The sequence below is a fragment of the Miscanthus floridulus genome, chromosome 1 (assembly GCF_019320115.1).
Source record: "Miscanthus floridulus cultivar M001 chromosome 1, ASM1932011v1, whole genome shotgun sequence".
NCBI lineage: Eukaryota > Viridiplantae > Streptophyta > Magnoliopsida > Poales > Poaceae > Miscanthus > Miscanthus floridulus.
In genome coordinates, this window is record NC_089580.1 from 188,362,037 (window position 1) to 188,372,688 (window position 10,652).

Here is a 10,652-nt window from a genome sequence, read left to right on the forward strand (position 1 = left end):
GTGACCGGACGCTGGGTGTCAGAGTTCAGTGAACATCAGTAAGGTTCTAGAGAGCAGTTTTTGTGATCGGACGTGTCTGGTCAATGTTCGGTCACAACTTAATTGCTCGGTGGCAGGGAGAACTGACCAAAGCGTCCGATCAACTTGACCGGAGTGTCCGGTCACCCCGTAGTGACACATAATGGTTCGTTTTGAATGAGGGGTTATAAATACTTCCTCTATTCACTCAAGGGATCACTTTTGCTCATTTTAACAGCTAAGAAATACCCTTGAGAGTGCCAAGGAGAGCAAGGTCCTAGTGAGGTGATTGAGATTTAAGAATCTAAGAGAGAGGCCTCATTAGTGAAAAGAGAGTAGCAAGTGTGCATCCACCCTTCTCATTAGGCTTGTTGTGGTCAAATGATAGTTCTTGTTTGTTACTCTTGGTAATCGCCATCACCTAGATGGCTTGGTGGTGATTGGGAGTTTGGTGATCATCCGGTAGAGCTTGTGGATGACCCAACTCAAGTTATGAGCGGTTGTGGGTGATTCACCGCGATGGAGTATCAAAGAATCAACCTATAGAGAGCACTTGATCCTTACGCGGATCAAGGGGGAGCTACACCCTTGCGCGGGTGCTCCAACGAGGACTAGTAGGGAGTGGCGACTCTTCGATACCTCAACAAAATATCACCGCGTTCCACTTTCTCTCTTTACTTTGAGCAATTCAACTCTTGTCTTTACATTCATAGAATTGTCATGCTAGAGTAGGATTGGAATATAGGTTGCTAAACTTTTATGCGGTAGAACAATAGAAACACTTTCTAGGCACAAGGGGTGAAGTGGGCTAACTGTAGGGTTTAATTATTGCAAAAAATTTTAGAATTAGCTTAATTCACCCCCTTCTTGGGCATCTTGATCCTTTCAGCCATCTAGAAAGCCAAGTCTCCATGTCGTCAAGCCGAGAAAGCTGTTGACGTCATTATCACCCTCATCTTCAATAGACTCTCCATGAAGAAAATGAATCCATCCTGACCCCTCGCCGTCACGGGGGAGGAGGAGGAGATAAATCCTCATTACTAAGAAATTTAGCATGGAGAGACCCTAACCCTAAATGACTCGATCTAGTGGAAAACTTATAAAAACGATGGATCCCTAGTCCCTCTGGACTCTAGTGAGATGTCAGAGGGGGAAGAGAGGGGGACCAATAGTGGTAGAGGCGGGGGCTGTGGCGACGGCGACGACACTAGGGCGCGAGTCGCAAAGGGGCGAGTCTGGCCTCTTGCAAGTGTTTTAGAAGCATGTTGTAAGCATTTGTTTAAAATATTTCATCAGTTTTCAAATGTATATTGTAATTATTTTTTATTTGGATATTGCATATATTTTCACACATACGTTGCAAAAATATGTTCCAAATATGTTAGCTGTTTCAATCTTATGTTGCATTAAGTGTTTTTTCATGTTACAATTGTTTTATCTAGATGTTGCATATGTTTCACACACATGTTGCAAGTGTATGTCCAAAATGTTTTATTTGTTTTAAATGTATGTTGTATTTGAGTGTTTCATGTTGTAAGTGTAGATCACCGGCGTTGGTGTCCATCAGGGCAGATAGGGCCCAGCCGCGGCCACAGACGTGTGGAGGAGACATAGGCCCCACCGGCTATGTGGGGAGGAGGCATAGGCCACGCGATGCTGTTGTGGGAGAGGCGAGGGCGAATCTTCTAGATGTCCTAGAAGAGACGTGTGCCACGTTGATGTGGAAGGGGTTGGGATGAGTCATTCGAGCAGTGTAGGCAGTGGATCTAAAACGGACGGTTCGGATGCGAGCGTGGGAATCAGAGCTGGCGCAGAAGATGCAAGAATTCAAGCGGATGGGGTGGAGCAGCCGTGGACATCCGACCGCTAGTCAATGTGAAAGTATATCAGCTTTATATAAGTATGTGATGAGTAACAAAAGTATATTCCCACTTTCAAAAAAAGCGACCGCTAGTCAATGCGAAAGTATATCAGGTGTGCTTGGTTTCATGTCTTAGTCCTAGCCTGGCTAGGATTGGAGCCTGGTTAGCCTTAGCGTACTCCCACAAAGCCAATCCATTGTTGTTTGGTTATCTGTGTTGTCTAAGCCTGGCTAGCGCAAGGTGTGTTTGGTTGCCTTGTCTAAGTCTGGCTAGCGTATGATGTGTTTGGTTTGTCTAGTTTGTGTTGCATAGAGTCACACAAAGCCAATCCATTGTTGTTTGGTTATCTGTGTTGTCTAAGCCTGGTTAGCGCAGGGTGTGTTTGGTTGCCTTTGTCTAAGTCTGGCTAGTGCAGGATGTGTTTGGTTGTCTAGTTTGTGTTGCATAGAGTCACCTCTTCTTCGAGTGGGTAAGTTTACCTCCTTTGTGGCATTTTGTTGAACATGTAGTGGGCAGCAGGAAGCAGTAGCGAGCACCTCGACGAGCCGACGAGCCGAAGAGCACCTCCACGTGCGTCCTATCGGAGACCGGCTTGCCACTCATCACCCTGTTCGCTTATGCTGAAATTTGGCTTATGCTGATGCTTATGCTGAAATGTTGTGAGAGAAAACACTGTTCCATGACTGAAAAGTAGCTCAAGCGAAAACACTGTTCATTAACCATTCACAATCACAATTGATTACCGTAATCGTATCAAAATCTTGAGCTATAAAAATGCTAATCACACTCTGTACTTGTCCACCTTCACACTCTGCACCTCGAAGCAGTAGCGACCCGAGGCCCGATGACTCGGTGCCCTTCAGCTCCCTGTACGCCACTAACGACCTGCTCACCGAGGGCCCCTCGCCGTAGTCCAAGGTGGTGGGCAACACGTAGGGGCTATGGATCTCCAGCCTGTTCATTTCAGCTGAATTGGCTTATAAACCATGGCTGAAAGTACTGCTGGCTGTTTGGTGTGAGAGAAAAACAATGTTCAAGTCGTGGATTATAAGCCAGATACGAGCGAATAAGCCAAAACGAACAGGCTGCTCATCCGGCAGGGGCAAGCTGTCGCTCGTCCTCGGCATGGACTTCGAGCTCACCGATGGGCCCTTCAATGGCAGTGCCTTCGTCGTGTACTCGCGGAACACGGTGATGCATCCCTGGCGATGTTGCCCCCGACAACGGCACTGGTCGCCTGAATCCCACGCCAGAGGAGGACGAAGGTGAGCTAGGAGCAGAGCAACCATCCCCAAGGTCGTGGAGGAGGACGACGACACCGACACGGCGGTAGCAGAAGACTAGCGAGGAGTAGAGCGACCGAGCGAGAGGTGGCGAGACTTCAGCGGTCGGCTTGGCCGCCTGGACAGCAGAAAACGGAAACCAATCTCGTTTTTGTCCAGAGCCAGGTTAAGGCCTATAAAGTGGCTTAGCTGAGCCTGACTTTGGGCTATTTATCGGTATATATGTCCATGCAGTCAGTGGCACAATAGCCCCGCCTGAAGCATGGTATTTTGGTCCGACACGAGCACGGCACGGCTCGATGCATAGGGCCATGCCTAGGCCGCTCCCTAGACACGACGGGCGGCACAACAAGGCCCAAAAAATGCCACAGGCCCGTTAAAGGGCCGCTACCCCAATCAAATATATATATATATACACACACACACACACACACAGAGATTCTTATCCTCCATAACCCTAACTCCCTTCCATCCCAGCCGCAGCCGCCGCAACCTCCTGTCCGACACCGCACACGCGCGAACACGACTCCGCCTCCACACACGCGGTGTCGCCCTTCTCTTCCCCGGTCACTTGCTTCTCTTCCTCTCGATGCTTCTCTCTGGTTCACCTCCAGCACGTCTCCTCCACTCCATCAGCTCGCCGGCCATAGAGATCCGGCATCGAGTGCCTCCGGCCGTGCGGATCCGACGGCGAGCGTGTGGGAGCAATGCGCGGCGGCGACAGCTCCCTCTTGGCTCCTGCCTCAGCGAGCGCGTGGAGGTCGTGCCTGGAGGCACAGCGCGGAGGCTCCCTCTCCGACTCCGTCGCTACGGCCGCGACCTCGGCTTCCTCCGACAGCGGCGCTCCCTCGTGGGCCTCGGGCAGGCACGACACGGTGGATTGGCCGTGCTTCTCGGACCGGCCCGGCCCGAAAAATAGCCCGACAGACCGTGCTTGGGTCATTGGTAAGGCACGAAGCCCAGTTCGGCACGGGCCGGGAGGCACGACGTGCCGTGCTGGCCCGATGGCCATCTATATTTACAGGCAACCAAACAGCTGCAAATTGGCTTTCTGGAGCCTGGTTGGCATTAACAGCCAACCAAACTGGCCCATCATCTCTATATACAAAAGTATATTTCCACTTTTGAAAAAATGCGGTATCCAATTCCCCCTCGCGTACAAAACGGAGAAAAGGACACATACCCAGGCCGTCCTAAAACCCTCGAACCAGCATGTCGCTCTCCACACTCAGCCACCCCGCCGCCGCCGCCGCCGCCACCGGGAGCGGAAAGTTCCTTTTCCCGGCTGGCCCGGCGGTGCAGTCCGTACGTTTCCCCAAGGCACGGGCCCCTGTCCCCGCCGCCGTCTCCGCAGCGACCGCGGCTGTTCACGCGGATTCCGCGGAGGATAGGGTTTCGTCGCTGAGCCAAGTCTCCGGCGTGCTGGGGTCGCAGTGGGGCGACGAAGGAAAGGGCAAGCTCGTCGACGTGCTCGCCCCCCGCTTCGACATAGTTGCGCGTTGCCAGGTGAGGAGTCTTGATTGTGCTAATCCATGCTTAGAGGAGTTGAGTTCTGTGGCGCAGCCGTGCTTCTGCGATGGTCAAAGTTTGGTCGTTCACGAAGCCAATCGTTGGAATTTGGTGCTATTTTTGTGGATTAGGCTTGATGATGATTGCTGAAAGAGCGATCTGTGTTTAGATTTCACCTTGCTGATGACCATAATTTACGCGAAATTTATTAAGGAGAGTAAAGCTCCAGCCTTATAGTCGTTTTGGAGATGATGGGTTTTTAAATCTTCTCGATGTTGGCTGCACCTTTGGTTTCTTACAGGAGTGTTAGGATGTTTGAATCTTCTCGATGTTGGCTGCCCTCTTCGTTTGGACTGGTTTGGCTTATAAGCCTGGCTGGTTTGATGTGAGAGAAAAATACTGTTCGTTGGTTGATAAGCCATGACTTATAAGCCAAATACGACCAATTGAACATGCTACTGATAAACACTTGGTATATGACTAAAAGACATGCATCTGTGATAATCTCTTTTGTACCATGCTAGAATGTTCATACATAGTGTAGATAAATCATAGATTTATGGTCCAAGTGGATAGATTGGTTAATTCAAGCAAGAGAATGTTCTTTTTATTTGGTCACATAAGAATTTGTCCTGTAAGGTTGGTTATATGATGGAGAGACTTATAAAATGCAAAGCTTCTATGTTATGTTAAGCCCTGGTACTGCAAGTTGCTTCGTGCTCTTAAAGCAAATACTTGTGGGTTGCTAAACTAATTCAAGCTTGAGATTTCACCATGTTTTGCATCCCAGAGTAATCTATATTTCAGTAACATGTAGTATTACTAATGCTCCTGGGGGTCACATCATGTCCCTTACTTATTTGTTTTTTGCTTGATTTCTGTGGTGAATGTTTATAGTCTGTCAGGACTTCTCTCTGTGTAATTGCATTTTCCACTCTTAATTTTTGTATGCTTAACATAATGGTCTTCGAGTACGGCAAGTCAGTCAGTATCAGTTAGCTACTTCTCCTTAGTTTAGTAGCCTTATCTGAGTTTCAACCACATTTTTATCAGGGGGGAGCAAATGCTGGACATACAATCTACAACGCAGAAGGCAAGAAATTTGCCCTTCATCTTGTTCCATCTGGTATTCTCCATGAAGGGACACTTTGTGTTGTTGGCAATGGAGCAGTGATCCATGTTCCAGGGTTCTTTGGAGAAATTGATGGTCTTGAGTCCAATGGAGTCCGCTGTGATGGAAGAATACTGGTATCCGACCGTGCACATCTGCTGTTTGATCTGCACCAGGTTGTGGATGGACTTAGGGAAGCTGAGCTTGAGAATTCATTTATTGGGACAACTAAGAGAGGCATTGGTCCTTGTTACTCCAGCAAGGTAACTCGAAATGGACTGCGGGTTTGTGATCTAAGGCACATGGACACTTTTGGGGATAAGCTTGATGTATTGTTCAAAGACGCTGCTTCGAGATTTCAAGGCTTTCAGTACAGCAAAAGCATGCTCAAGGAAGAGGTCGAGAGGTACAAGAAGTTCGCAGATCGCTTGGAGCCCTTCATTGCTGATACCGTGCATGTGCTAAATGAATCTATTCAGCAGAAGAAGAAAATCCTGGTTGAAGGTGGACAAGCAACTATGCTGGATATTGATTTTGGTACTTATCCATTTGTGACTTCTTCTAGCCCTTCAGCTGGTGGGATATGCACAGGCCTAGGGATTGCTCCAAGGGTAATTGGTGACCTGATTGGAGTGGTAAGTTAAACCCACCGTTATTCATTATTACAGTCCTCTTTCATGCTCTACTGCTTATATATTATGTATGCTTTACGTGCAGGTCAAAGCTTACACATCAAGAGTTGGCTCTGGCCCTTTCCCAACTGAACTATTTGGAGAGGAAGGTGACCGCCTTAGGAAAGCTGGAATGGAATTTGGCACAACAACGGGTCGCCCAAGGCGATGCGGTTGGCTTGACATTGTTGCGCTTAAGTACTGCTGCCAAATCAATGGGTTCTCATCACTTAATCTGACCAAACTTGATGTTCTGTCCGGGTTGTCAGAAATTAAGGTGGGTGTTTCTTATAGCCAACCTGATGGACAGAAGCTACAATCCTTCCCTGGGGATCTTGATACCCTTGAGCAAGTACAGGTAAGCTTTGGCATGCACTTCTCACTGTGTTTTCGCGGCGTAAAGCCGCTTTGAGTAGAAACATAGCATTGTTTTGAGAATGTACATTATTCTCTGTTTTAAGATGCAATATAATATCCTTGTCTCAAAAGCTTGTGGTGTTAGTAGTGACAATTTAAACAGGTATAAGAGACTAAGAATGCATATATTTCATCTCTTATATGCCTTGCCTTGTGTTTCAGGTCAACTACGAGGTTCTGCCTGGGTGGCAAAGTGACATTTCGTCTGTTCGAAGTTACAATGAACTTCCCCAAGCTGCCTGCCTCTATGTGGAGAGGATAGAAGAGCTTGTTGGTGTTCCCGTGCACTACATTGGTGTTGGACCTGGCAGAGATGCTCTCATATACAAGTAAAAGCAACTTTTTTTGGTCCTTGATTGGGCGGAAAAATCTAGCCCTAACCAGGCCTTGAGCATTTGCACTTCGTTGCCGTCGTAGCTGTGATACGGTGAAGTCACTGACTGGTGGAGTGATGTAATGTGCGCAATAATCAGAACCTTGTTCTAATACAGCCGCTGAGACATCAACAACAACAACAACATAGCCTTTCAGCCGCTGAGACATCAGCTAAGGCGAATAAGGGAAGGACGAGTCATTTGCACCATTGTTCGGTGGTTCATCATATATTTTGCACCATGTTTGACTCCACCAATTGTTAGGTGGTCCATATATTTTGTACTAGTTGTGAGACTAATGTGCTATGAATGTCAACTGTATACCTTGCTGATGCATGCCTTTCGGTTTATTTATGGGCCTTTTCCCTGTGTGCCATTACTAAATATGCTTTATTCCTACATGCCACCAAAAAGTTCACATGGACCCTGGTGCTATGACGTTAAATTTTTTTGTCCAACATGTCATTCTGTTCAGTTTTGCTCCTAACGATGGGTAATGGCGTAGTGAAATGACTTAGATGCTCTTAGGCTTGAGAGGTTCTGTGAACTAGTTGGTTTGCTTCTGTTTCATTCCTAGGTCAGCCGCAGGCCGAGCGTTTTGGCACCAAAGCCAGGGTTGGCACCAATTGAGCCCCTAGGCTTCTCCTATGTATAGGTCCTTAGCCCTATTTGTGTGTGTGAGTAGTCATGGATGGATGGATGAATGAATCAATGATGAATATGAAGATTGTTCATTTATCCAGAATGCAACTGTCTGTGTTTTCGGACCACCGACGAGTAAATTTGTATTTGCGCGTCTGGCTCGGATGGTGTGCTCGGAGGACACAAGGGTTTATACTGGTTCGGGCGGAACGTCCCTACGTTCAGTTTGTTGCTGCTTGTTTTACCGGCACTTGGTTTACAGTAGGGGTTACAAACATGCGAGAGAGGGAAAGGATCCCAAGTCTATGGTGAAAGGAATGAACGAGTGCTGAGAGCTCGATCGCTGCTCAGCCGTGTGCTCGTGTCGTGCTCTTGTGTTTTTATCTCGTGGTTCGGTCTCGTGCGGATCTGGATCCCCTCTTCATGGGACGCCCTGCTTCCCCTTTTATAGGCGAAGGGAAAGAGCGGGTTACAACGGAGGAAAAGGAGAAGAACGAGAGAGAAAAGAAGGCTTCCGGGATCGCCGGGTCCTTTTTCTCCTTCATGCGGGTCCCGCCGATCCTGTAGATGTCAATAGGGACGGCTCCACGTTGCGACCCTATTTGTCACTAGCGCCATGCACAGGCGTCATCTGCCGGTCATGGCGTTCCATTCCGTCCCAGCGGACGTCGTGGTGAACTGATGCGCCTGTCAGCGTTTGTACGAGGGTTAAGCAGAACAGTATTAGCACGCTCGATGCTGTTCTTGATGTGAACCCTTAGGTATGACCCGTCATGGCCACGGGTTACATCGAGGCGTGTCAGTCTCTTCCCTGGTGTCAGAGCTTTGACCCAGGCCCCTACGCTTGGACCTGGAGTGGTTGGTGACGGTATGGGTTCCCATCGGGCGAGACGAAGCTCGCGGACTTGGGGTCGGGCGAGACAGAGCATGAACCCAAGGGGTCAGGCGAGACGAAGCCCACAGCCTTGGGGTCAGGTGAGACAGAGCCTGCGGCCTTGGGCGAGACCCCCGTGGCCTCGAGGTCGGGCGAGACAGAAACCATATCCTTGGGGTCGGGCAAGATGGAGCCCGTACCCAAGGGGTCGTGCGAGACGGAGCACGAACCCAAGGGGTCAGGCGAAACCTTTTAATAGGTCTTGCTCTATCCAAGGAAGTCAGCGTGCTTTGGGTATCCCTAATATTGATACCTGACAGTAGCCCCCGAGCATGTGGAAGAGTAGAATACTTCTTTGGAGGTTTTTTTCGGACGGGAGGACTCTGAGGGCCTTGGCCTTCTTTTTGTAGCCCGTGGCGTGTCCTGATGGGACGGTGGTTCCCTCTTGTCATGGTCGGTCTTCTTGGGGCATGCAACCGTAAGATTCGAGGGTCGGAAAGATTTTTCTCGATTTTGGTCCCCTAGGATCCAATCTATCCGTCTTAGTACTGCGACCGCGCATTTGGTCTTCTTGCGAGTCCAACTTTCCTCGAGCAGGGGTCCGGTCAAGGGTCGTCTCGTCTTTGTGATCATCGTCCCTCAAGTGTTTTTTGATAAAACAGAGCGGCTGAGCCATGCCACATTTTCCTCGACGGACGAAACATGGTGCTTGGTGAGTTGTTAACGGGCTAGTCCGAGTGGGGCCCTGGCTTCTCGTTCGTGGGGGTCTAGCATGGGTCAGCTGGTGTGGTAGAACCACCTAATCTAATGCCCCAAGAGTGCTCATCTTCCATTAGACACTAAGCACTCGAAGGAGAACACCAAATTACATGGTCTCGTCGGGCATACCCCAAGGGAGAACCCGAAAATCCATATTTTTCCATCAGGATCACAAATGAGAGAATAATGCTTACATCATTCTTAATCATTTCTTATATCACTTTTAATACAACATCAAAGTATAATATTTATTGTTATAATATCAGAATGTAATCATATTATCAGAGTTATGAACAATTTAATTGAACAGCGGAATATAAACATGTGAACAGAGTTACAGCGAAAATGAATATCTATTCATGACATGATGAAGCATTGATAAATGAACTACGACAACATATTATAAAACTTTTATTTATAAAAATATTTAGTGAGAGTTATAAATCAAAACTATGATCGCAGCGTAAGGAAATCCTCTCTGAGCCCACCAGGAGGAATCAACACACAAGGGTCAGCTCTAGCATCCACCTGTCACCTGCAACAGGGGAAAATAAAACCCTAAGTACTTAATTGTACTCAGCAAGACTTACCCGATAGGAGGAAAGAAAAGACTCTAAGGATATGCAAGGTTATCTAGCTTGTGGGTTTATTGTATCTGCAGGAAGCATTAGTAAAAGTGCGTCCTTATATTCAATTTTTATTGGCTATGCATTAGTTCATTATCTAATCATTCTATGTAAGCACCTGTGCTACTTTTAAGTAGGTGGTAAGCAATTAGATTTCCTTTTGCCATCTTTTATTTTCCAGTTCTTACTACGATGCTAGAGTTAAGATAAGTCGTACTGGAACGCCGACGATTCGCGAATCAATGCCTCAGCTGGATACCCCAAAAACACACGCCTCGCTTGTACCCCGGGCACAAGCAGGACCAACCCACTACCCTCCTTTCATAGGGTCTAGGTCCCCATCCAAACTGGGATTCCAAGCCCTCGCCCCTGAGTCCCGAACTCAGTGCGGTGCACAGACCTCCTAACCCAAAAACCACCAAAACAGTCGGTTCGGAAAGAGTCGGTGAAAGGGTCAAGATGGCGGACTAGAGGGGGGTGAATAGTCTTTTCTAAAATTAATCATG

General features: G+C 48.0%; 1 protein-coding gene across 1 annotated transcript; it reads left to right on the forward strand.

Moving 5' to 3' along the window:
- The first annotated feature begins 4,330 nt into the window (after positions 1 to 4,330).
- Positions 4,331 to 7,582, forward strand: LOC136505984 (adenylosuccinate synthetase 1, chloroplastic-like). Its single transcript, XM_066501112.1, has 4 exons — positions 4,331 to 4,669; positions 5,726 to 6,418; positions 6,501 to 6,812; positions 7,034 to 7,582. Exons 1-4 carry the CDS (start codon positions 4,376 to 4,378, stop codon positions 7,202 to 7,204), a joined length of 1,470 nt encoding a protein of 489 aa, XP_066357209.1. The 5' UTR covers positions 4,331 to 4,375; the 3' UTR covers positions 7,205 to 7,582.
- The last annotated feature ends 3,070 nt before the right edge of the window (positions 7,583 to 10,652 follow it).

Coding starts and splice junctions, on each gene's coding strand:
- LOC136505984 (XM_066501112.1), top strand. CDS start 4,376: ATGTCGCTCTCCACACTCAGCCACCCCGCCGCCGCCGCCGCCGCCACC. Junction 4,670..5,725: donor ACATAGTTGCGCGTTGCCAG/GTGAGGAGTCTT, acceptor CATTTTTATCAG/GGGGGAGCAAATGCTGGACA. Junction 6,813..7,033: donor ATACCCTTGAGCAAGTACAG/GTAAGCTTTGGC, acceptor CTTGTGTTTCAG/GTCAACTACGAGGTTCTGCC.